We start from the raw sequence: 27,975 nt of genomic DNA on the forward strand, positions 1-27,975 counted from the left end.
GCAGATGTTTCCTCCCCTGTCCAGGTGACATTTTCAGGGTTTGTGATTCTCCGGTGAAGCGCTGCTGTACTGTATCTTCTGGAATTGATTTGGTTCCGTTCCTGCTATTTCTGATTGCTGGTTCTGGTTGTTCATTGTCGTGCCCCTAAGTGGGTTATTGAACTTATTATGTGCAAGCTCCCAGACTGAGTTACCATTAATTTGGTTACTTAATGGGAGATATCACAGATAATCAAATAATGAAATGATTGCTTAAACTGTATTGCCCGTAGCAACTAAAATAAGAACCCTCAAGTTCACACGTTAAACCCCACAACTCAATGTACCTATTAATATATCCCAATTAATGGTGGAATTTAGCTGTGATTCTAACCAGCAATGTCTGTCTCTGAGTGTCCAGTGTGCGAACCTTATGCCGCGTTCGTCTCTGAAGTTCTTGGACTGAAAGATCCTGAAGTTGAATCTTGTGGGATTTTCTACCTTGTCAAGTTTCTGGTTTGACATCATTGATGATCCTTTCGATCCATTCATCCACAACATTGATTCCCTTCGGGAGTCATCGAGTCTGTAGGTTGCCTTCTGAGCAGGAGTAGCTTCTCTGTTCCTTGTTGTGTTTAGTTTTAACTGTCTGTTCAAAACACAACCTTCCTGCACCTAACCCCATTACCTCAGGGTATTCCTTCTGCAGGAAATCTTAATCACACACTCGTCATGAGGCAGCAGGTTATCAAGCAGTGTTCCTTCCTCTCTCTCTCTCTCTCAGGAAACAGTGTGTTTATGTTGCTTTGATGCCTTCCTCCCAGGGCTGATTAATCAGTTTGTGTTTTTAGTTCCTTTATTACAGTTTCTCCTTGTGCCTTTCAGCTCCGGAAACAGTTTCCTCCAGGGAGAATTATTGCTGATTCTTTCAACCTCTGAACACCTGTTAAATTGTTGAAGTTTACAGAGTCACAAAATGACAAGCAACTGGAAGCTCAGGGTCATCCTTCTAGACAAAGCAGAGGGGTTCCGCAAAGTGGTCACCCAGTCTGTGTTTGGTCTCACCAATGTGAAAGAGAACACATTTGTAAACACAGATAGAACGTAGACCATAGAAGATGAGAGCGCAGTACAGGCTCTTTGATTATCGATGTTGCACCGACCCGTGAAACCAATCTGAAGCCCATCTAACCGACATTATTCCATTTTCATCCATATATTTATCCAATGACCATGTAAGTGCCTTTAAAGTTGCTGAGTCTACGACTGTTGCAGGCAGGGTATTCCACACCCTTACTATTCTCTGAGTAAAGAAACTACCTCTGACATCTGTCCTATATCTATCACCCCTCAATTTAAAGCAATGTCCCCTCATGCGAGCCAACACCATCCAAGGAAATAGGCTCTCACTGTCCACCGATCTAATCCTCTGATCATCTTATATGTCTCAATTAAGTCACCTCTCAACCTTCTTTTCTCTAATGAAAACAGCTCAAGTCTCTCAGCCTTTCCTCATAAGACCTTTCCTCAATATCCTCGTAAATCTCCCCTACAGCCTTTTCCAAGGCTTCTATGTCCTTCCTAGATTGCGACGACCAGAGCTGTACACAATATTCCAAGTGCAATCGCACCAGAGTTTTGCACAGCTGCAAAATGACCTCATGGCTCCGAAATTCAATCCCTCGACCATTAAAAGCTAACATCCCATACGCCTTCTTATCAATGGCTGACTGCAATGAAATAGTATATTTTCAAAGCTGGTTAATGAGTTTTTAGACTAAAAATCATATCACTGAGTAAAGTGCAGCTGGACTAGTTAACCACACATTGAGAGAGCTGACAAATTATATCTTGGGAGTTGTCATGACAACAATATACTGTAGCAAGAAGTAAATCCATTGGGCACAAAATTCCTGGATCCTGGAGGGAACCCTGGGAACTCCCATCAGCCATGTTTGATATTTTGTAAAAAATGAGTCGCAGGATGTGGCCATCACTAGTTGCCTTTGGGAAGGGGGCAGTGAGCTGCTTTCCTGAACTACTGCAGTCCATTTGGTGGGAGATGGACCCATAAAGTCATTTGGGATGGAGTTCCAGGAATGGTGCTGTATTCCCAATCAGTTGGAGAGTGGTTTGGAGTGGACCTTGTAGGTGGTGGTGTTCCCATGTATCTGCTGCCCTTGTCCTTCTCAATGGAAGTGATCATGGATTTATAAGGTGCTGTCTCAGGATCTTTGGTGAATTTCTGCAGTGCATCTTGTAGAGAGTACCTACTGCTGCTACTGAGCGCTGGTGCTGGAGGGAGAGAATGTTTGAAAATGTGATGTTGTTTGAGTGAGCTGCTTTGTTCTGAATGATGTCAAGTTTTTTGAGTATTGTGGGAATGGCATCGATCCAGAGAAGTGGAGAATATTCCATGACACTCCTGTCTTATGGATGATAGACAAGCTTTGCAGAATCAGGCAGTGTGTTCCTCACAGCATGATTCATAACCTTTGACCTTGTTCATGTAGCCACAATGTTTATAAGAATGGTTCAGTTCTGTTTCTGGTCAAAATATGAAATCAGAACCACTCCTGCCACATTCCCATTCCAATATCCAAAACTAATGATACAGATCAAAAACACAGACATTTGACCCAGTTATCAAAGGGGAAGGCAGTGTTGATGTTACTGAAAGTGTAATCCATGAGCCCAGGCCAATGATCAGATTAGATTAGATTCTCTACAGCATGTAGAGCAGCAGTGTGTACCATCTACAAGATGCACTGCAGAAATTCACCAAAGATCCTGAGACAGCACCTTATAAATCCATGATCACTTCCATTGAGAAGGACAAGGGCAGCAGATACATGGGAACACCACCGCCTTTCAGCCCAACAAGTCCACTCCGACCCTCCGAAGAGTAACGCACCCAGACCCATTCCCCAACCCTGTGTTTACCCCTGACTACTGAACCTAACACCATGGGCAATTTAGCAAGGCCAATGCATCTGACCTGCACATCTTACTCTAGCTAATGTGTCAGACATCCCTCAACCCTCCCACTGCAGAAAAGACTAACAAAGAATTAAATCAGATGGACCACTGGCATTATTCCAGCCACTGGAAGTGACAATGGCACACACAGTCCTGTCAACAAGTGAAACATTCCTTACTAATGGCTTGGGGCTTGTGCCAGAATTGGGAGAGCTATTCCATGGAGTCATCGACCAACAGTCTGGAAATCCTCTGTCCAAGACAGCAACCTCATCATTCAACAGGACACATCACCAGAGGTTATAGTGCAGTGGTATAGAGACAGGAATGAGTTGCCCTGGGAATTTTGGCATTGAATTGGGACCCCATGATGTCTCATAGGTACTGATTAAATCTGGCCAAAGAGTCAACTGGAACAATCACTGAGGGTGGAAAATATACAGAAAGGTATTCTAGGTCTGGACTTCAATGTCCATCACCAAGAGCTGGCTGGTGAGCACCATTATCCGTTGAACTGGCTCAGTCCTAAAGGATCGAACAGTTTGACTTGGTCAGTGACAGATCGTGAAGGAACCAGCAAGAGCAAACAGATAGTGAACCTCATCGCCACTGACCCAGCCGTCAGAAATACATCTGACCATGGTAGTATCAGAAGAAGGGACCAGAACACAGCTCATTTGGAGAGAAAGTCCAGTCATCATATTGACAATCCCCCCTGTTGTGTTGTGCAGCACTATCACTATGCTGAATGGGATAGCTTTCCAAAAGATCAAAGGACTCAGAACAGGGAATCCCTGAGGTGCTGTGGGCCATCAGCAGCAGCAGAATTATATCCAGTTCCAATCTGTGACCTCATGGCCAAACACAATCCCCTCATATCTCCCGAATTTTCTGGTTTTATTTCTTGAATGATTGTGTGTGATTAAATCACCTGGATTTGTTATGAGAATGTGAATGTATTTGTTAACAACATGTTCATTGGCGCTTAAGAGGAGGCAGGAGATTCAAATGAAATGTCTGTGCTCTGTAAAAGTTTTACTTTGTACATGTTGAGGTAGATATTTTTGTTTATTGGAGTTTTGTAGTGTTTTAGTGTTAAAATTAAATGTTAAAAGCTACATGAAGAAGGTCAAAGGTTAGGAATCATGCTGTGAGTAACTCACTGTCTGATTCTGTGAAGCCTGTCGACCATCCAAAAGACAGGAGTCAGGACTGTAATGGAATATTTTACCCCAAAACTGAACCTACAAAGTATCCAAATATAATAATAAACTTGAATTTTCTTGCAATGATTTCTTTGTTGATTTAAATACAGATATAAAGCTGCGATTGTGCAGGAGGACAACTCCCCCGCCCTGAGAGTTTTCCACAAGTAACTTCCTCCTTGCTGCTTTCTGCATTCTTCAATGTAAAGACATGGCAGACCTGGTTTGTTTGAAAGTATCAGCTCCAAGTCATGTCAGTCATGCTCAACCCTGTGAGTGTTCTTGTGGAGCATGTTTTTCCAAGTTGGGGAAGATAATGATGATTTGTGGGTGAGGTGATAAACAAAATATGAACAGATTCAGGAATGGAACAGAAAGTCCACTTCTCAAAGTGATCAGGCTCAGTGGAAAAAGGCAAACTGAACAATTTAAGTCTGTTAGAGACCATAGGACTGGAGGATTGGAGCAGAATTAGACCACTCAGCCCATCGAGTTTGCTCCACGACTGTTATGTTTATGAGCTCCATTCGACTACCTTCACCCCATAACCTTTGACTAATTATGAACCTACCTATCTCTGCCTTAAACACACTCAATGACTTGGCCTCCACTGCTGTGGGCCCTGCTGTGCAAAGAGTTCCACAGATTAACCACTCTCTGTCTGAAGAAATTCCTCCTCATCTCAGTTCTAAAGAGTCATCCCTTTTCATCTTCAAAACTCTCCCCCTTTCACTTCCTCCACCACACCCCCAGGAAGTACACACCGGGCCTGAGCCACTCACTGAGTCAAAACCTTTCCTCTCACTTTGAATTTGCTTGTTTTGCAAATTCCTTTAAAACAGCAGCCCCTGGCTCTATGTCCATTCAAAGCTGGGACCAGTGTTCCTTGTCCACTCTTTCCAAACTGTTCATTATTTTGAAGACTTCCATCAAATCTCCTCTTCGATTTCTGCCCCCCCAAGGAAATTAGCCCCAACTTGTTTAATCTTTCTTCACAAGTGAAGGTTCATGTTTCAGGACCCATTCTTGTCAATCTCTTCTGTACTCTGTCCAGTGCATTCCCATTCTCTTTATTACATGGCACCCAGAACTGTACACACCACTTCAGCCGAACTCTAACTCCTGTTGTATATAAGCTCATCATCCTTCTCCTGCTCTTGTGCTCTGTGTGCTTTTTCTTGGGTTAAAGTAAGTTGTTGCACAACTTGTGGTTTTCGGGTTATTGCTCAACAAGAAAGCTGTGTTTTTGTGCTGTGTTTCAAAACCTTCAGCTCACTGGCCCCTAGTTTCCTGCTCTCTGTGAATATTCTTCCTTGGACAGAGATGTCACGTTAATGATGTTCCAATCTACTGGAACCTTTCCTGACCCTGGGAAAGTTTGGGAAGATTCACACCCGTCGCATCCACTATCTGTGCAGCCACTGTCAAACTTCAGTTTTCATGGTTTTCCCAGTATCTTTCGCCCAGTCTTTGGGATTGTCATCAGTTTCACCCTCCCCCAAACCTCTATCAAGGATTCAAAATATTCTTGAGATTTCAGTTGTGTCTTCTCCAGTGAAAACAGACACACATATTCTCTGCCTCCGCCAGTTCCTTGTTGCTGATGATCTATTCACCAGACTCACCCTCTGAGGGACTTCAACCCCTCTCAATGAACAGAGTGAGGTGACCAGTTGGACGTTGGACTGGAAGAAATTGACAGTATTTTAAACCAACACCAGACACAGGCTTTTTTTGTTCAAACATCAAGCTGTCTGTATGTTCCAGCAGCGGGAACACAATCTCAATAGGGAATCCAGGAGGATTCTTCAATGAGAGAGTGTTTCAAGTGGTTTATATAATAGAGTCATAGAGATGTACAGCATGGAAACAGACCTTCCAGTTCAACTCATCCATGCTGACCATGTATCCTAAATTAATCTAGTCCCATTTGCCAGCATTTGGCCCATATCCCTCTTAACTCTTCCTCTTCAGATACCCATCCAGATGCCCTTTAAATGCTGTAATTGTAACAGCCTCCAACACTTCTTCTGGCAGCTCGTTCCATACACACACCACCCTCTGTGTAAAAACATTGCTCCTCAGGTCCTTCTATATTTTTCCCCTTTCACCCTAATCCTATGTCCTGTAGTTCTAGACTCCCCTACCCCAGGGAGAAGACCTTATCTGAGATCATGAACAAAGGACAATCGAGGACATGACAACAATGAGACATGATCAGCATCATTGTATCATAGAGTCACAGAGATGTACAGCACGGAAACAGACCCTTTGGTCCAACCCATCCATGCCGACCAGATATCCCAACCCAATCTCGTCCCACCTGCCAGCACCCGGCCCATATTCTTCCAAACCTTCCTATTCATATGCTCATCGAGATGCCTTTTAAATGTAGCAATTATACTGGTCTCCACCACTTCCTCTGGCAGTTCATTGCATACACATAGCACCCTCTGCGTGAAAACGTTGCCCCTTATTTCTCTTTTATATCTTTCCCCTCTCACCCTAAACCTATGCCCTCTAGTTCTGGACTCCCCCACCCCAGAGAAAAGACTTTGCCTATTTACCCTATCCATACCCCTCATGATTCTATAAACCTCTATAAGATCACCCGTCAGTCTCCAACGCTCCAGGGAAAACAGCCCCAGCCTGTTCAGCCTCTCCCTACAGCTCAAATCCTCCAACTCTGGCAACATCTTTGTAAATCTTTTCTGAACCCTTTCAAGTTTCACAACATCTTTCCAATAGGATGAAGACCAGAATTGCACACAATATTACAACAGTGGCCAAACCAATGTCCTGTACAGCTGCAACATGACCTCCCAACTCCTGTACTCAATACTCTGACCAATAAAGGAAAGCATACCAAACGCCTTCTTCACTATCCTATCGACCTGCGACTCCACTTTCATGGAGCTATGAGCTGCACTCTTTGTTCAGCAACACTCCCCAGGACCTTACCATTAAGTGTATAAGTCCTGCTGAGATTTGCTTTCCCAAAATGCAGCGCCTCACATTTTTCTAAATTAAACTTCATCTGCCACTTCTCAGCAAGTGATCAAGATCCCATTGTAATCTGAGGTAACCTTCTTCACTGTGCAATACACCTCCAATTTTAGTGTCATCTGCAAACTTACTAACTATACTTCTTTTTCTCACATCCAAATCATTTATTTAAATGATCAAAAGTAATGGACTCAGCACCAATCCTTGTGGCAGTCCAACCCTAACCCTAACCCTAACCCTCACCCTAACCCTCACCCTCACCCTCCACCATCACCCTCTGTCTTCTACCTTTGAGCCAGTTCTGGACCCAAATGGCCAGTTCTCCCTGTATTCAGTGAGATCTGACCTTGCTAACCAGTCTCCCATGGGGACCCTTGTTGAACGCCTTACTGAAGTCCATATAGATCACGTCTACCACTCTGCCCTTATCGATCCTCTTTGTTACTTCTTCTAAAAACTCAATCAAGTTTGTAAGACATGATTTCCCATGCACAAAGCCATGTTGACTATCCATAATCAGTCCTTGCCTTTCCAAATACATGTACATCCTGTCCCTCAGGATTCCCTCCAACAACTTGCCCACCACCGACGTCTGGCTCACTGGTCTATAGTTCCCCGGCCTGTCCTTACCACCCTTCTTAATCAGTGGCACCATGTTAGCCAATTTCTAGTCTTCTGGCACTTCACGTGTGACTATCGATGATACAAATATCTCAGCAAGAGGCCCCGCAATCACTCTCTAGCTTCCCAAAGAATTCTACAGTACATCTGATCAGGTCCTGAGGATTTATCCACTTTTAGGCATTTCAAGACATTCAGCACTTCCTCCTCTGTAATATGGACATTTCTCAAGTTGTCACCATCTATTTCCCTACATTCTATGTCTTCTATGTCATTTTCCACAGTAAATACTGTTGCAAAATACTCATTTAGTATCTCTCCCATCTCCTGTGACTCCACACAAAGGCCACCTTGCTGATCTTTGAGGGGCCCTATTCCCTCCCTAGTTACCCTTTTGTCCTCAATGTATTTGTAGAAACCCTTTGGATTCTCCTTAACTCTATTTGCCAAAGCTATCTCATGTCCCCTTTTTGCCCTCTTAAGTATATTCCTTCTGCATTTATACTCTTCTAAGGATTCACTCGATCTATCCTGTCTATATCTGACATACGCTTCCTTCTTTTCCTTAACCAAACCCTCAATTTCTTCAAGTCATCCAGCATTCCCTATACCTACCAGCCTTTCCTTTCACCCTAACAGGAATATACTGTCTTGTTATCTCATTTCTGAAGGCTTCCCATTCTTTGGCCATCCTTTTTACCTGTGAACATCTGCCCCCAATCAACTTTTGAACGTTTTTGCCTAATGCCATCAAAATTGGCCTTTCTCCAATTTAGAACGTCAACTTTTTGATCTTCAACTTTTAGGTTATTTCTTTCAGAAATGGAAGAAGTTATTGTCCCAATCAATAGCCCAGACAATATCCACCCCATCATGGAAGGAGATACATCCTTCTAAATTCAGATCAATTTGGGAACCAGGGAGACCATTTCCCCTCAATCCCTTACTGTTTCAAACCCGCCTGCATTCCCCGTCCTGTGAAGGGCCTGATCTGACTCTACCGCCTGTGGGAGCCCCTATTGGGAAAACACCTCTCTCACTTGGGTCTGGGCAGCCTAGACAATCCCCCTAATGACTCCATGGGATAGTGAGTCCCACATTCCCACCATGCTCTGGGAAAATGCAGTGCCCATTAAAGAGAAGGAGACTCTCATGGAGACTCCCCCTGCCCCCTCTCCAGGAGAGGGAGATACAATCTGAGGGAGAATTGCTGCCATGTGCCCAGTTTGATGGAAACCCTTGTGGTTGAATATCCCCGGGGTGGGGAATTCCCTGGACCACCCGCTGTAATCAGTGGGAACCAGCAGTGAGCCTGGAGAAATGGTGGAAACGACACCAACAGGATTCCCACTCGTCTCCTGCCCAAGCTGCAGCCAATTCTGGCCTGCCCTTTCGGAAGGATGTCAAGGCCGAAGGGATGGTACAAGGGGAGATTTCCCAGAATGGGACCAGGGATGAGGCTCTTCAGTTCTGTGCAGTGACTCCCAAAGTGAGGATTGAGAGGATCCTGGTGGATTGTAAGGGAGAGGTGAGGAGGCGCTGGACAATATGTTTCAGCTTGTGTTTCCCCCAGAGTCAAACACAACTTGGCCATCCGTGTCTGGGACTGCTTTGGGACTGAAGGATATGAAGGAGTGCAGCAGGCTGCCAGTCACTCCCAGGACAAAATCCCCACCCCCTCCCATCCTCTCTCCACCCACCTACCCCACTCCCAACCGACCTTCCCTCTCACCTCCCGGCTTCAGGGATTCCCTGTCGCTGCTCTAACGCTGTTTATTCCTCATTCTGCTCTGGGGGCTGTCTCCGCCTCTCAGAGTGGGCGGGGCCGAGAGCAGCCAATAACAAGAATTCCTTGAGGATTGCACTGACCTCCCTGAGGGAGTGACTGAAACACTGTAGGAACACTGAAACTGAAAGGGGTTTGATTCAGGAAGTGCTGAGGGTGAACATGGATTCCAGACAGCAGCTCCTGAGTTTGACCGAGGAGGCAATTTGTCCCATTTGTCTGGATTTCTTCACCGATCCGGTTACACTGGATTGTGGACACAACTTCTGCCGCTCCTGTATCACCCAGAGTTGGGAAAAGCAGGAGATAAACTCCTGCCCGGAATGTCGACAGGAGTTTCCGGACAGAAACCTCAGAGGAAACCGGGCCTTAGCGAATCTGGCGGAGAAAGCTCGAAAATTAAAGGTGAATCCACAAGAGAAGGAAAGGAAACATCACTGTGAGGAACATCAGGAAGAACTGAAGCTGTTTTGTGAAACTGACAAGAAATTGATCTGTGAGATTTGTAGAGATTCCCCGGAACACAAATCTCACAACTTCATCCCGGTTAAAGAAGCTGTTGGAATCTACAAGGTAAAAGGAAACAGATTCCATCCCTGATTAATACATCACATTTTCATGGTCTAACCCTATTATTTTCTTATTATCTCTCTCAATCCCAGGATCGGGTGAAATCTTCCTTGGATTCTCTCACAGGGAAGAAATCGGCGGCTCTAGAAATAGAGCAGCAGCAGAAACAGAAGATTTCCCAAATTCAGGTAAAATCTCCCTGAGCTCAGCTTCAAATTCTATTTGTTCATTTGTTGTATGTTTTTGCAGAAACATATTGTATTTATATTTCCCCTGACAGGAGGAATCCAGCAGCCTGCAGACCCACATCAAATCTGAGTTCACTAAAATGCACCAGATGCTGACTGAGAAAGAGCAGAGTTTACTCCGAGATCTCAGGGAACAAGAGGAAAACATTCTCAAACCAATGGAGGAACATCTTCAAGAAATTCAAGGGAATTTAAATTCTATTCAGGAGAAACTTTCAAAGTTGGAAAAACAGCTGGAACACACAGACGGAGTGATATTTCTGAAGGTGAGGGATTATATTTCAGTGAAAGTGTGACTGTGAACAGTCCCAACATGATGCAGACACCCATCCTCCCTCATCCCCCCTGTCACTATCTCCCACCGCTCCTTTTTCCCTCATGGTGTTCTCTTCTTTCCTGTTCAATACATTGGTCGCAGTCACACTGTGTGACAGGGGTTCCACATTCTCATCACTTGTTTGAGAAAGACTTTTCTCCTGAACTACCCCCTTGGCTTTATTTGTAACTGGAGATGTTCACAGACTCATATTTTCAGATCCTTAGACATTGAAGCATCTTCACTGAATCTATGGAATTGATCTCTTTCTTTATTGTAGTTTTAAAAATCCAAGTCAGATTGTTGTTCCAGTAAAATATATTAATGTTTTCATCAATCCTTTGTAATTATTCAAATTTTTTATTTGTTCTTCTGGTTTCAATATCCTTTGTGTTACATCCTCTTACTAATCCATGTTTGTAACAATCAGAATTGGCAATTCTTAGCAGCTTGTAACAATGTGAATGTAATTGTTGTTTTCTGGATGTAGATAATCAGTCTCTGTCAACTCAGATTGTGTTTTGTTTATTTCAGGAGCAAACATCTCGGAAGAGGAGGTAGGACATGAACTTTACTGAAACTCGGTGCAAGTTGGTGAAATTACTAAGGAAAGTGTTTATGGTGAATTTCTAATCAATTAATGTTTAATATTTACAGGATTAGTGAAGAGTTTAATATGCTCTCACTGACGGATGGTATCCTCTCCACACAAACATTCTACAGCCTCTTCCCATTTCTTGTGTGGAAAGAAATGCAGGAAGCCACTCAACCTGGTAAAGCTCAGATAAGTTCCTCTTTTGCCACAAAAGTTATTTTATAATTTAGATTTTTGTGCATGCAAATATTAAAGACTATGATGAGCAAAACTGTAGTCAACAAAAATCAAGTGAAAACTCTCCACTGGTTGGAGTCATACTGAGGCACAAAGGAAGATGGTTGTGATTGTTCAAGATATTCTGAGTTCCAGGACATTTTTGCAGGAATCTTTCAAAGTAATGTCTCAGCCTCAGCATGTTCAGCTGATTCATGAACTTGGAGAAAGTGAGGACGGCAGACGCTGGAGATCAGAGTCAAAACATGTGGTGCTGGAAAAGCACAGCTGTTAAGGCAGCATCCGAGGAGCAGGAGAGTTGATGTTTCGAGCATAAGCTCTTCATCTGTAATTCCTGATGAAGGATGATTGAAACATTGATTTTCCTGCTCATCGGATGCTGCCTGACTGGTTGTGCTTTTCCAGCACCACACTCTTCGACTCTGCTTCATGAATCGACTTCGCTCCATTATACTTTCAGGGTGGAGGTGATGAGATATTCCCTGATAATTGCACAATAATCAGCCACATTTCCAACTCTTCGATCCTGAAATATTCCATGTGTAAATGCAGTGAGGCCAGGACAATACCCAGGTGTCCAGGTTTGGGCTGACAATGGCAAGTAACATTAGTGCCACACAAGTGTTAGGCAATGGACATTTCCAACAAGAGAGTCTCTAACAACCGCCACTTGCTTTCAATGGCAATTCATCACTACATCGCCCACTCTCAGCATTCTCGAGGTTACCATTGATCAGAACCTGAACACATCAGCCATATGCACATTACAGCGACAAGAGCAGCCAACAAAATCACCTGCTGACCCCTAATGCCCGAGATCCATCTGCAAGGCACAGGTTGGTGTGTGTGACAGAGGACTCTTCACTTGCCTGGGTTAGTGCAGCCCCAATAGTACTCAAGAAGCTCAACATAGTCCAGGAGAAAACAGGCTGTTTGACTGGCATTCCATCCCTAACCGTAAATATTGATTCCCTGGACCAGCAACACACTTGCAAAAATGTGCACTGTTTATAAAACAGTATTATGGGAACTCACCAAAACTCCTTAGACAGCAATTTCCAATACGGAATCTCGACCGTCTAGAAGGACAAGAATAGCAGATGGAATAGGAACGCCACCACTTGCAAATTGTCTTCCAAGCCATAGACCATGCTGAATGGGATTAAAGTGCTAGAAATTACCCCACCCCACTAACTGCGCAGTGGGTGTCCCTACACCACATGGACTACAATAGGTTAAATAGGAAGCACCTGGACAATTAGATTGGAACAATAAATGCTGGCCCAGACAGTGGTGCAATAATCTCCTGAATGTAAAGTGTAACCTTTAGCTGGTCAGCGATAACTGCCAGATCCCAGAACCTCACCAACACAAGAACTCTCAGATACTCTTCTGTCTCCACAATGTGAAAAAGGGAGGTTCATCTGAGTATGATCATACTCCAATTTTCTCACAGATGACTCGAGACTCTGTTCTTAGTTTCAGTGGTTTTATTCATGCAAATATAAGGGAGAAGGCACTTCAGTCAGGTTGTTCAGTTAACAACCTCCCTGATTCAATGACAAAGAAAGGCTTTATACTTTATTCTTATCATAATGGATAACATTGATTATGTTATCAACTCGTCCACCTTGACAGTCATTCAATTGAGACATCATTGAAACATTAAGAATCTGCACACACTGTTGATGCACTAATCACATGATCACTGACCAATCCCCTCTATATTCACACTGACCAGTTGTAGCCTCAGGAATTTACTGATATCATCAGTTTGAACACTCTTGTGACATCTCCTAGGGTCAGCTGACACTGTCCCGTTGTACCAGATCAACCTGGCTCCCTGTTAAACCCATCAATACTTAATAATCTTCATCAAATGGAAACCTCACCCTTCCCAGCTGAATTGTTCTGAGGAAGGGTCACTTGATCCAAAATGTTCACTCTGATTTCTCTTCACAGATGCTGACAGACCTACTTACCTTTTCCAGCAATTTCTGTTTTTATTTCTGATTTCCATCATCTGCAATTCTTTCAGATTTTATTCAGTCTAGAGGGGGATTTTGATTGCCCTGCAGCACATGAATAACCACCTTCACATGTGGCCCCATGTTGACTGTTACTTGTTTCCAAGAACCAGATGGAAATGTCTGGACATTAATTTCTCGTCAATATTGATGAAGAAACAAGTGGATCTATTCATTATAATGAAGCCACTACTTTTCCAAATTAAAGTATTGCAGTTTCTGGATATCTGAAAAAAAATCAAAAAATAATCATCAAATACTTGACAGATCATTCTTTATCTTTGGGGAAAATAAACATTTCAATCAAACTGAGGTGGAGTTGAAGACCTTCAGACAGAGGAGTAATTCAGGCCAATGAGTCCCCATTGCCATTCAATGCATTCATGGCTGAGTTGATAATCCTCAACTCCACTTTCCTACCTGTTCCGACCTTTAATGTACTTAATGATCCATCCTCAATAGTGCTCGATAGTAAAGTTCCCACACATGAATATTCTCTAAGTGAAGTAAATTCCTCCTCATCCCTGTCTTAAATGTGCAGCCCCTTATTCTGAGATAATGCCCTGAAGTCCAAGACTGTCCCACAATGGGATCCATTCGTTCTGCATTTACCCTGGCAAGACCCCCAAAAATCTTGCATGTTCAATGATGTTGAGTCTCATTCCTCTATATTTCCAACAAATGTAGGGAGTAAGACCCCTCAAAGATCAGCAAGACAACCTATGTGTTGAACCGCAGGAGATTGGGGAGATATTAAACGAGTATTTTGCATCAGTCTTAACTGTGCAAAAGGACAAGAAAGATATAGAATGTGGAGAAATAGATGGTGACATATTGAAAAAATGTCCATATTACAGAGGAGAAGGTGCTGGTTGTCTCCAAACACATAAAAGTGGAGATTGAGACTTTTGAGGAAGTAACATAGAGAATTGATGAGGGCATAGCAGTGAATGTGATCTAAATGGACTTCAGTAAGGTGTTCGACAAGGCTCCTCGTGGTAGACTAGCTAGCAAGGTTCAGTCATGTGGAATACAGGGAGAACCAATTTAGATACAGAACTGGCTTGGAAACAGAAGACAGAGGATGGTGGTGGAGGGTTGCTATTCAGACTGGAGGCCTGTGACCAATGGAATGCCACAAGGATCGGTGCTGGTTCCACTGCTTATCGTTATTTATGTAAATGATTTGAATGTGAACATATAGGAGATATAGTTAGTAAGTTGCAGATGACACCAAAATTGAAGGTACAGTGGTCAGCAAAGAAGGTTACCTCAGAGTACAATGAGATCTTGATCAGATGGGCCAATGGGCCGAGGAGTGGCAGATGGAGTTTAATTTAAATGTCAGGTGATGCGTTTTGGAGGGACAATCCAGAGCAGGATTTATACACTTAATGGTAAGGTCCTAGGGAGTGTTGCTGATCAAAGAGACCTTGGATTACGGATTCACTGGGGATCTGGGGAGGAGAGTGCTTTACACGGCGATCCCGTGTAGCCAAGACTGACCAAGTTTACCGGGTACCAGACCACAGGCATGTTCTTGTGGCCTGGAGGAGGCGATCTTTCACATTTATGTTGAGTGCGTCTGCTTTTAGCCCCTTTTTAGTGTTTTGAAGGGGCTGCTGTTAAAGGTTTGGTTGCTCTTCAGCCCCATACTCCTGATCTATGGACACCCGGTGAGGGGAGGGGCGGACAAGTCGATGAGTATTCTCATGGCTTTGCTCCTGAGCCTGGCCAAGGTGGTCATTAACAGGCCCAGGCAGCGGGACGAAGAGGGCCTTGTTGTTCCTGATGGTCTGCCCCTCTTTTGCGCTTACATCTGTGCTCGGGTGTCCCTGGAGAGGGAGCACGTGATGCTCACTGGCATGGTCGAGACCTTTCAAGACCGCTGAGCACTACGGGGGCTGGAATACAGTATCGGATTGGATAATGATATCCTGATTGAGTTAATTGCCTCCGTCCTATAAGTTTCCGTTTTATCGCTTGAGTTTGTGTTTGCTTTTGGTTTGGTTTCCCAGGACGAGGGCTCTCTCTCATTTCCCCTTTATTCTGGTTTTGGACCTCACGGAAGAGCCAAGGGGGCTTCTATTTTAGTCCAGGAATGTCCCTGACTCAGATGTGCTCAATACGGGAATTTTATCTTTAGGTGAAATGAGCTGGGGAACTTTCTCTGGATTTTAAACCCTTGAGGTCCCTGTCTCAGGCAGGTTCGATGGGGACAGAGCAAAGGGGATTTATTTATTTAGTTGTTTAATTATTTGTTTTCTTTGATTTTGCTTGAGTTTATTTTTACGTATCCCCCACGCTTCCTTCCCAAAAAGGTTTGGTGGGGACGGAGTCAAGGCACAGGCAGTTTATTTGCTTGTTAATTGGTTTTTGGTTTTCCCAGAGTAATAGCATATTTATTGCTGTTGAACAGAGACAAGGCAGCTTTACCTTTTGTTTCAGAAGAGCAGAGTGTGGCTTTGCTCCGTGTTTCACCCAGTGCTGTCCGTGTCCTGGAGTGTCTGATGGGGGCAGTGTTGGGGAGTCTTGGTTTTTTTCTGTTCACACCTTTCATTGAAAAGGTGGAAGGTTGCTTTTTCGGCTGGAGATCTGTGACCAGCGGTGTGCCGCAAGAATCAGTGCTGGATCCCCTGCTTTTCATTATTTGGAGAAATGATTTGGATGAGAACATAAGAGGTATGGTTAGTAAGTTTACAGGTGACATCAAAATTGGAGATGTAGTGAACAGTGAAAAAGGTTACAACAACGTCCAACAGGACCTTGATCAGAGGGGTTCATGGGCCGAGGATTGGCCAACGGAGTTTAATCCAGATAAATAAGAGTGCTGTATTTTGCCAAGGTCCTGGGGAGGATTACTGAACAAACAGACCATGGAGTGCAGATTCGCTATTCCTTGAAAGTGGAGTCGCAGGTAGACGGGGTAGGGAAGAAGGTGTTTAGTACGCTTGCCTTCATTGCTCAGTGCTTTTGAGTAAAGGGGTTAAATGGACATGTTATGCTGTACAAGCAACTTTTGGAATACTGCCTTCAATTCTGGTCTCCCTGCTGTAGGAAAGACATTAGTAAACTTCAAAGGTTTCAGAAAAGAGTTTGAGGGTTTGAAGTACAGGGAGAGGCTGAATAAGCTGGGGCCATTTTCCCTGGAGCATCAGAGGATGAGGGGGTGACCTTAGAAAAGTTTATAAAATCATGAGATGCACGGATAGGGTAAATAATCAAGGCTTTTCCCGAGGGTAGGGGAGTCCAAAACGAGGGCATAAGTGTAAATTGAGAGGGGAATGATTTAAAAGGGATTTAAGGGGCAGTCTTTTAACATACAGGGGCATCTGTGTCTGGAATGAGCTGCCAGAGGAAGTGGTGGAAGCTGGTACACTTGCAGCATCTAAAAGGCATTTGCAGTAAATGGGTATACGGATAGGAAGGGTTTAGAGGGATATGGGCCAAATGCTGTCCAATGGAATCAGATTAATTGAGGATATCTGATCAACAGATGTTTGTTTCCGTGCTGTACAACTCTATGACTCTAAATTCTTCAGTCTATGTATTATTTCTGTTTTTAGAGGGGAAGGGAGTTTGTGAGTGTGAAAGTGAGTTCTTCACTTATTTTTTAACACACGGGAAGGAAAGAAATTCAAAAACTGACAGCTCTAAACAAAGTCCATGTGAAAATCCCATGTGAACATTGTACATCAGAAACAGGGGCAGGAGTGACCCCGAGAGCTTGCCCTGTCATTCATAAAGATGGCGGCTGATCTGATTGTGACCTTAACTCCATTTTCCTGCCTGACTCCCACAACCTTCAACTCCCTCATTACTCAAAAACCTGTTTAACTCAACTTCCAATATATTCAATGAACTGGGCTCCACTGCTCTCGAGGGGGAGAGAGTTCTAAAGATTAATGATCCTGAGACACAAAATCCCTCCCCATCTCCATGTTAATTGGCAGGGCCCTTACTTTGAAACTCTGTCCCTGGTTCCAGATTCCCCCACGATGGGAAACAGCCTCTCAATGTCTACTCTGTCAACACCTTCACCATCTTATACATTTCAATAAGAACCTCTTGTTCCTCTAAACTCCAATGAGTACAGCCCCAGCCTGAAACCTTCCATCACAAGGGAACTGCTTCATCCCGGGAACCCACCGAGTGAACATTCTCTGACCTGTCCCCACTGTTTCAATAAAGCTCTTTCCCAATGGCCCTGACTTCAGTCTACCCAGTACCAGCTGGATTCCTTTCCATGACATTGGATTTCAGATTTAATTGGTAATTTGAGATCAGATTCAGCATTTTTATTTCCAATTTTGTGAAAACCCATTTCACTCCCCCATGATATTGGAAAATAATGAATGACAGTGGGACTCCCACAAACAGGAGCTTGTTCTCACTGAGGCAGCTGGAGCTATAATCCATTGGGTGTAAATTGAGAGAGAAATACTGCACCAGGCTGGAATAACACAAAAGCAGTGGATTTAGAAATGTTTTGAGACATGAAGGACTTGAATTTGAATAATTTATGCTTTAAAAAATTTGCAGGTTTTTGGGATCACCCTCAAGATCCATATTTATTGCCTGCCTCAAACTGCACTTCACAATATGATGCTGTCCCACATTCATGTGCTCAATGCATACATCCCTCCTATGCACCACCACCACCACGCCCCACCACACACACTAAACCTCACACCTAAAGCTCACATAAACACAATCGCTGCCCCCCCGAGACACACACCCACAATCCCCAGCATTTACTCACTCCCATATCCTCACCTCATACCTGTGTTCCACACACACCCTGCAGTGTGTTCCCCCCCTGCCCAACATCTTCACCCTCAAACACATACACCAGCAGCCTCCCCCAAACATAGCCTGTCCTCCAAACACAATGCAGCAGAGCGACAGCCCCGCGTTCATTCATACATCTCCACCACACTCATACATTCCCATTCCCCACACAGACATTCCCCTCTCCCAAATACACATTCCTGACCATGCTACAAACATACCTCCAACATAAATACACCCCTCCCCCAGACTCTCACACCACTCCTCCCAACACACATTCCCCTCTGCCCCCACACACCTTCCCCCACTTACACGTCCCCCTCGACCGCATATACATCCTCCTACTCCCAAACACATCTCCCCACGTACACTTCCCCTACCCTGACACACACGTCCCACTCCCCCACACATTCACATCCCCTCCACCCCACAAACAGCCTACTGTACCCTCACATGTATCCCACACATCATTCTGCCCCCACACACACATCCCTTCCCCCAACAGATACACGTTCTTCCCACACACACATACACATTCCACACCCCCCACATCCCTACCCCCATCCCAAACAGAGACACCCTCCACTGCACACACACCCTCCTGCCCACACACACACACCTCCCCATCCCACAACAACCACGCCCCTCCCCAACACCCCCACACACACATACACATTCCCCCATTGCACGCACACACATCCCCCTCCCCCACAGACACACATCCCACACACATATTCCCCTCCCCCACACCCCCTTATCCAATATACACATCCCTCCATACACACGTCCCACTCTCCCTCACACACATTCCCCTTCTCCACACACACAACCCTCCCCAATCCGACACATACATCCCCCTCCCCCGCACAACCCCTCCTCTCTCTCTCTCTCTCACACACACACATACACATTCCCCTCCCCACACACACACACATTCCCCCCCCAACACACATTCCCCCCTCACACAAATCCCCCTCCCCCACACAGGTAAACATTTCCCTCCTACACAACCACATCCCGCCCCAAGTATATATACACATACACACACACACACGAAAGCATGCGCACGTGTGCACAAACACACATATACACTTTCCCCCCGCACACACCATCCACTCACCCGCCCCACACAGATTTCCCCTTCACACACACATCCCCCAACACACACCCTTCACATAATCACATCGCCCTTTATGCACTTCCTCCCTGCACACCCCCCACACACAAATCCTGCCCACACACTTGCTCCCCAAAAGACATGCCCAATCACCAAACCCACATTCCCACCTCCCCAAATATATAAAGATACACTCCTCCCACATAACCATAACAACCTACACATATCCCCCTTCCACACACACACACTCACGCACATTATTCCCCCTCCACACACCCACATCCCCTCTCACAACACATTCCCCCCTCCACACACCAGCACCACCCCACACATACATCCTCACCGCACAGACAAACACACACACACACAAAACATATCTCTACCCCTAAAACACACACTCACTTCCCCTTCCTCCCACACTCACGCCCCCCCTCCCCACACACACACCCCTCCCCACACATCCTCACATCCGTCCACCCACGCACCCCTCCACAAACACACATCCCCTCCCCCACACACAGATCCCTCTCAGCCCCTCCACCCAAGACACATAGCCCCCTCCCATACACACCTCACCCCCCCACACATAACCACCCCCTCACCCACGTACACAACCTCCTCACCCATAAACACAATCCCCTCCCCCAAATACACATCCACCTCCACCCTGCACACACATCCCCCTCCATCCCACACAAACATTTCCTTCTCCCACACATACAGCTCCCTCCACCTCATACGTACGTCCTTCGTCTCCTACAGACACATTCCCCTGCCCCCACATACACGTCCCCCCACACACATATCCTCCCCACCCACAAACATTCCCTACCCCCACACACACAGCCCATACACAAACCCCACACATACAAGTTCTCCCCACACCACTCTCCCCACCAACACAAATACACCCTCCCAGTCCCCACAAACACCCCTCCCCAAATCCACATTCCCTGAACCCCTACACACCCCTCTCCCCCACACACAGGCTCCCCTACACACATGAGAAAGTGAGAACTGCTGATGCTGGAGATCAGAGTCAAGAGTGTGGCTTTGGAAAAGCACAGCAGGTCAGGCAGCATCCGAGGAGCAGGAGAATCGATGTTTCGAGCATAAGCCCGTCATTAGGAATGGATGAAGGGCTTATAATTCGTGATGAAGGGCTTATGCCCAAAACATTGATTCTCTTGCTCTTCGGATGCTGCCTGATCTGCTATGCCTTTCCAGCACCACACTCTCGCCCACACACATCTCCCTCCCTACCAACATACACATGCATGAACATCTCCCCCCACCCTCGCAGATGCACACATTCTCTCATACACAATTCCTGAACCCCCCCCAACCACCTAGCCACAGACCCAGGGACTGTCTCTAATTCTCTGTGTTTCTCTCCCAGTCTCTATGACCCTGGATGTGGAAACAGCGAATCCCCAGCTCGAGGTCTCTGAGGATCTGAAGAGTTTGAGATTGACCCGGAGCCGAAGGAGTCTCCCTGACACCGAAAAGAGGTTTACAAACTGTCTCTGTGCCCTGGGATCAGAGGGATTCACATCGGGGAGACATTACTGGGAGGTGGAAGTGGTGAATTGGAGCTGGAGTCTGGGAGTAGCCTCAGAGTCTGTGGAGAGGAAGAGAGGGGTCAGTCTGATCCCGGAGAATGGATTCTGGACCATGGGGCGGGATGGGGATCAGTTTTATATAAACTCTTCTCCTCGATCCCCTCTCCTTATCGATCAGTTCCCCAGGAAGGTGGGAGTTTATCTCAGTTATGAATCTGGGACAGTTTCATTTTACAACGCGGACACCAAGTCCCATCTCCACACCTTCACTGGAAATAAATTCACTGGGAAACTTTATCCTTTCTTCTGGACTTGGGATAAAAACCTGTTTCTGAGAATCTGTTGTTAAAGGGATTGGGCCTCCCTGACATCACATTGACCACCCCCTTGGAGGTAGAACATAGAACAGTACAGCACAGAACAGGCCCTTCAATCCACGATGTTGTGCCGACCATTGATCCTTATATAAGGTAAACCTAATGTACGAACCCTCAAATTTCTGTGACCATATGCATGCCCAGCAGTCTCTTAAATATCCCCAATGACCTCACTTCCACAACTGCTGCTGGCAACGCATTCCATGCTCTCACAACTCTGTGTAAAGAACTCACCTCTGACACCCCTCTATACTTTCTTACAAACAGCTTAAAACTATGACCCCCCTGTGTTAACAATTTATGCCCTAGGAAAAAGTCTCTGGCTATCAATTCTATCTATGCCTCTCAATATCTTGTACACCTCAATTAGGTCCCCTCTCTTCCTTCTTTTTTCCAATGAAAAATGTCCGAGCTCAGTCAACCTCTCTTTGCAAGATAAGCCCTCCATTCCAGGCAGCATTCTGGTAAACCTCCTCTGAACCCTCTCCAAAGCATCCACATCTTTCCTATAATAGGACGACCAGAACAGGACACAGTATTCCAAGTGCGGTCTAACCAAAGTTTTATAGAGCTGCAACAAGATCTCATGGCTCTTAAACTCAATCCCCCTGTTAATGAAGGCCAAAACACCATATGCTTTCTTAACAACCCTGTCCACTTGGGTGGAAATTTTAAGGGATCTATGTACCTGCACACTAAGATCCCGCTGTTCCTCCACACTGCCAAGAATCCTGTCTTTAATCCTGTACTCAACTTTCAAATTCAACCTTTCAAAATGCATCACTTTGCATTTATCCAGGTTGAACTCCATCTGCCACCTCTCAGCCCACCTCTGCATCCTGTCAATGTCACGCTGCAGCCTACAACAGTCCTCTATACTGTCAATGACACCTCCAACCTTTGTGTCGTCTGCAAACTTGCTAACCCATCCTTCAATCTCCTCATCCAAGTCATTAATAAGAATTACAAAGAGTAGAGGCCCAAGAACAGAGCCCTGTGGAACATCACTCACCACTGACTTCCAGGCAGAATACTTTCCTTCCACTACCACTTGCTGTCTTCTATCGACCAGCCAATTCTGTATCCAGGTAGCTAAATTTCGCTGTATCCCATTCCTCCTGACCTTCTGAATGAGCCTACCATGGGGAACCTTATCAAATGCCTTGCTGAAGTTCATATACACCACATCTACCACTCGACCTTCATCAACTTGTCTAGTAACATCCTCAAAGAACTCAATAAGGTTTGTGAGGCATGACCTGCCCCTCACAAAACCGTGCTGACTGCATTTAATCAAGCCATGCTCTTCGAGATGGTCATAAATCCTATCCCTCAGAATCCTTTCTAACACCTTGCGGACAACAGACGTGAGACTGACTGGTCTGTAATTGCCGGGGATTTCCTGGTGTTAGGGTTTTGGTCAGAGATTAGGGTCAGAAACCTCCATTGACAACAGCGTGTCACGAAACGGAGTCATAGAGGTTTTTGTCACAGAAAGAGACCCTTCAGTCCACCTCATCCATGCCAAACAGATATCCTAAATTAGTCCAGTTTCATTGGCCAGCACTTGGCCCACATCCCTCAAAACCCTTCCTATTAATATACCCACCCAAATGCCTTTAAATATTGTCATTGCAACAGCCTCCAACATTTCCTCTGGCAGCTCATTTCGAACATGCAACACCCTCTGCTTGAAAAAGTTGCCCCTTCGGTCCCTTTTAAATCTTTCCCCTCTTACTCTAAACCTATGCCCTTTAGTTCTGGACTCTGCACCCCAGGAAAAAGACCTTGTTCATTTACCCTATCCATGCTCCTCATGATTTTATTAACCTCTATAAGGTCTCTCTCAGTCTTCAATGCTCCAGGGAAAACAGCCCCAGCCTATAGCTCAAACCCTCCAACCTGGCCAACAAGCTTGTAAATCATTTCTGAACCCTTTCAAGTTGCACAACATCCTTCCTATAGGATGGGAGACCAGAATTGCACACAATATTCCAAAAGTGGCCTAACCAATGTCCTCTACTGCCGCAACATGAGCTCCCAATTCCTATACTCAATGTACTGGTCAATAATGGAAAACATATCAAACGCTTTCTTCACTATCCTATCTACCTGCGACTCCACTTCCAAGGAACCATGAACCTGTACTTCAAGGTCTCTTTGTTCAGCAACACTCCCCAGGACCTTACTATTAAGTGTATAAGACCTGCCCGAATTTGCTTTTCCAAAATGCAGCACCTCGCATGCATCTAAATTAAACTCCATTCCTTGGCCCATCTGATTAAGAGCCCATCACACTCTGAGGTAACCTTCTTCACTGTCAACTGACCCTTCAATTTTGGTGACATCTGCAAACTTATGAACTGTACCTCCTGTGTTCACACTTAAAAATTTATATAAATGATGAAAGGCAGTGGACCCAGCATCAAACCTTGCGGCACACCACTGGCTACCGACCTCTAATCACTTCTGAAATATAATGCTCCAAATCAAAATGTGTCTTTAAATTCTGAGATTATACTTTGTAACATCACAACCAAATCGTAAATAAATTAGATACAAATCCTGACCTGCGGGGGATTTTGTTAATTTATTTCTGATTTCCGGCATTCCCAGGATATGATTGTGTGACTGTACCATCAGCTCGATATAATTATGACTTAGATTTTGGGCTGCAGTACCGTCCCTCGCCAGCTGGTGGCGGTCCTGTACCGTGTGCCTGAGAAAGCTCCAAGGGTCATCGATCTATTTGTAAATTCACTGAAAAGTGAAAGTTAATTTTTCAGGAAGGAGCTGTTGTTGTGAACATGTTTACTCTTTTCACGTCTGTTGGAGAAAGAAATGGAAAGACTTTGTAACAGAAACCTCCCAGGTATAGGGAAGGGGAGGGGTCAATGGGAGCCCCAAGTACCAGACTGTTGGAAGCCTGTGGAATTGTCTGTCATAAAGTGGGTGAGCCTAAAACATTGAATGATGTCAAGAAGATAGAGATGTCAGCCACAGAGATAGAAAAGTTCGAAGATTAGATTTGGGGATGCTGGTGTTGGACTGGGGTGTACAAAGATTTGGGCGGCACGGTGGCACAGTGGTTAGCACTGCTGCCTCACAGCGCCAGAGACCTGGGTTCAATTCCCACCTCAGGCGACTGACTGTGTGGCGTTTGCACGTTCTCCCCGTGTCTGCGTGGGTTTCCTCCGGATGCTCCGGTTTCCTCCCACAGTCCAAAGATGTGTACGTCAGGTGAATTGGCCATCCTAAATTGCCTGTAGTGTAGGTTAGGGGTATGGGTGCGTTGCGCTTCGGCGGGGGTGGTGTGGACTTGTTGGGCTGAAGGGCCTGTTTCCACACTGTAAGTAATCTAATCTAAAGTTAAAAATCACATAACACCAGGTCATAGTCCAACAGGTTTAATTGGAAGTAGTAGCTTTTGGAGCAGCGCTCCTTTATCGGGTGGTCAACCACTGGATGAAGGAGCACTGCTCTGAAAGTTAATGCTTCCAATTAAACCTGTTGGACTATGACCTGGTGTTATGTGATTTTTAATTTTGAAGATTAGAGTGTGGAACAGGAAGATATCACAGTTAAGTACATCAGTTAGTGAGTTTTGAGAAGACTTGTAGCTCCAGTTGAGGTCCTGGATGTAGGTTTGCTTGCTGAGTTGGGAGATTCATTTCCAGACGTTTCGTTACCCTACTAAGTAACATCTACAGTGGGCCTCCAGGTGAAACACTGCTGCTGGTTCCTGCTTTCTATTTATATATTTGGGTTTCTTTGGGTTGGTGATGTCACTTCCTGTGGTGATGTCATTTCCTGTTATTTTTCTCAGGTGGTGGTAGATGGGTTCTGACTTGATGTGTTTGTTGATAGAGTTCCAGTTGCAATGCCATGCTTCTAGGAATTCTCGTGCGTGTCTGTGTTTGGCTTGTCCTAAGATGGATGTGTTGTCCCGGTTGAAGTGGTGATACATACAGATTACAGGGGAACCTCGATTATCCAAATGAGATGGGCGGGCACCAGAGCAATAGGTCAACATGTAAAATGGCAGTAATGCTAAGTGGAAGAATGGACAGGGAGAGGTTCCTGAACATGGTAGGAAAGGTGGTCCACTGGAGATATTCTTGTTTTCATGTGAGGAGTATAACAGGTAAGGCAGGTGACCTTAGAGCTTGGATTAATACAAATACAAAATACTATGATGTTGTAGCTATTACAGAAACTAGGTTTGAGAGAGGGACAAGACTGGCAGGGTTTCATTCGATGTCAAATGTCAGTATACCTTTCCTTTGATAAAGCGCCCAAACCTGTTCACAGTATTCCAGATGTGATCTGACTCATGCTTTTAAGCAAAATCTTCCTTGCTTTCACATTCTCTTGGCAATATTCCAATTGACTTCCCATTGAATTTGAATGTTAGCTTTTTTGTGATTCCTGCCCAAGGTCTCTGAAACCCCTGTGTACTGTTGCTTTCTGCAGTCTATTTTTTCCATTTGAGCATAATATTGAGCTCTTCTATTCTTCCTACCAAAGTGCATGACCTCACATTTTCCCACACTATATTCCTTGTGACAAGTTTTGCCTACTCCCTGAACTTCCTATATTCCTGTGCAAGTTTTTTATGTCAATCTCACCACTTGCTTTTCCATCTACTTGGCAACATTACATTAATTTTCCTCAGCCAAGTCATTAATATAGATTATTAATCGTAGCCCAGCAGTAATTCCTAAAGTACTTCACTAATATCCATTTTGAAAATGTCCCTGTTATCCCAACCCTCTGATTTATTAGGCAAAAGTGAGGCCTGCAGATTCTGAAGATCAGAGTCGAGAGTGTTGCACTGGAAAAGCACAGCAGGTCAAGCAACATCTGAAGAGCAGGAGAATCGACATTTCGGGCAAAAGCCCTTCAAGTGTTCTGCATGTAGCTGTCCTGGCTACCCTATCTAGAGGAGACCGCATTGGGAGCAACGGATATAGTGAATAACGTGTGTGAAAATGCAGGTGAAACTTTGGATGTGGAAGGGCTCCTTTGGGGCCTTGGACGGAGATGAGGGGGGAGATGTGGACGCAAGTTTTGTAACTCGTACTGTGGCAGGGGAAGGTGCCGGGATGGGAGGATGGATTGTTGGCGGGCGGGGGAGGAGGAGGTGGACTTGGAGAGGTAATCGGGGAGGGAATGGTCTTTATGGAAAGTGGACGGGATGGGGAGAGAATGGGGTCCATTTGTAGATAATAGAAATGGCGGAGGATGATGTGATGTGTACAGAGGTTGGTGGGGTCAAAGGTGAGGACTGGGGGTGGGGGGGTTCTGTCCTTGTTATTGGAGGACTGGGGTTCAAGTGCAGGGGTACGGGAAGTGAATGAGATGTGCTGGAGGGCATCATCAAACACATGGGAGGGGAAATTGCGGACTTTAAAGAAGGAGGCCATCTGGTGTGTTCTGTGGTGGAACTGGTCCTCCTGGGAACAGATGCGGTGGAGGCGGAGGAATTGGGAATACGGGATAGCATTTTCGTAGGAGGAGGTGTAATTCAGGTAGCTGTGGGAGTTGGTGGGTTTGTAGAAAATGTCAGGTCCCAGGCCTCCTCCATCACCACTCCCTTATCACCCAATGCCTGGAGGAAACATGCCTCATCAGGACCCTCCAACCCATGGCACCAATGTGGATTTCCTTATTTCTCCTCCCCCAACCTTATCTCAGTTCCAAACGTTCGCTCAGCACAGTCCTCATGACCTGTCCTACCTATCCATCTTCCTTCCACCTATCCACTCCACCCTCCCCTCCGACCTATCACCATTACCCCCACCTCCATCCACCTCCTGCACTCTCAGTCACCTTCTCCCCAGCACCACCCCCTCCCATTTGTCTCTCCTGCTCTGATTTTCTAGTTTACCGATTGTCTATCCATTCTAATATACTATCTCTATCTGATGAAGCTGCTTAACCTGTGGCACCTTACAAAATACTTTCTCGCAATCCAAGTTTAATTCCATTATCTGCTTTCCCTTTATTTATCCTGCATATAATTGCATCAAAAAATCTGAGTAAACTTGTCAGGCATAATTTCCCCTTCATGAAATCAAGTTGACGTTGCTTGGTCATATTATGCTTTGCCATTGCATCTTTTATGGCTGATGCTAACATTTTCCTGACAGCAGATTTTAAACTAACTGCCTAAGAGTAACCTGTTTTCAATCTCTTTCCATTTAAAAATAAAGGTCTTATGTTTTGCCATTCTCTGGAACTTTTCCAGAATCTGAGATTCCTGGAAGATTAGTGCCAAAGCATCTTCTATCTTGGTAACTATCTCCTGCCATATGCCAGGCAGCACCCAATTGAGTCAAGGGGATTTATCAATCCATGACTATGATTCTATGTAGCATTTAGCTCCATTAAATTCCCAAGCAATGTTTCGCGAGTGATAGTTATTGAATTTATTTCTTCTCCTCTTGTCCTTGAATATTTAATATTATTTTGAATGATATCAGTGTCTTCTCACATGAAGACTCTTTAAAATGTTTTTTTTCTCCACTCAGCTGCCATTTCCTAATTCCCGTTTATT

At 45.0% G+C, this 27,975-nt stretch overlaps 1 protein-coding gene across 1 annotated transcript; it reads left to right on the plus strand.

Annotated features, from left to right (window-relative positions):
* The first annotated feature begins 9,482 nt into the window (after positions 1 to 9,482).
* On the plus strand, positions 9,483 to 23,985 carry LOC140455272 (zinc-binding protein A33-like). The gene is made up of 6 exons (XM_072550014.1): positions 9,483 to 10,149; positions 10,239 to 10,334; positions 10,427 to 10,660; positions 11,245 to 11,267; positions 11,368 to 11,483; positions 20,877 to 23,985. Exons 1-6 carry the CDS (start codon positions 9,739 to 9,741, stop codon positions 21,386 to 21,388), a joined length of 1,392 nt encoding a protein of 463 aa, XP_072406115.1. The 5' UTR covers positions 9,483 to 9,738; the 3' UTR covers positions 21,389 to 23,985.
* The last annotated feature ends 3,990 nt before the right edge of the window (positions 23,986 to 27,975 follow it).

This window comes from Chiloscyllium punctatum, chromosome 30 (assembly GCF_047496795.1).
Source record: "Chiloscyllium punctatum isolate Juve2018m chromosome 30, sChiPun1.3, whole genome shotgun sequence".
Classification (NCBI taxonomy): Eukaryota; Metazoa; Chordata; class Chondrichthyes; order Orectolobiformes; family Hemiscylliidae; genus Chiloscyllium; species Chiloscyllium punctatum.

Coding starts and splice junctions, on each gene's coding strand:
- LOC140455272 (XM_072550014.1), top strand. CDS start 9,739: ATGGATTCCAGACAGCAGCTCCTGAGTTTGACCGAGGAGGCAATTTGT. Junction 10,335..10,426: donor AGAAGATTTCCCAAATTCAG/GTAAAATCTCCC, acceptor TTCCCCTGACAG/GAGGAATCCAGCAGCCTGCA. Junction 11,484..20,876: donor GCAGGAAGCCACTCAACCTG/GTAAAGCTCAGA, acceptor TTTCTCTCCCAG/TCTCTATGACCCTGGATGTG.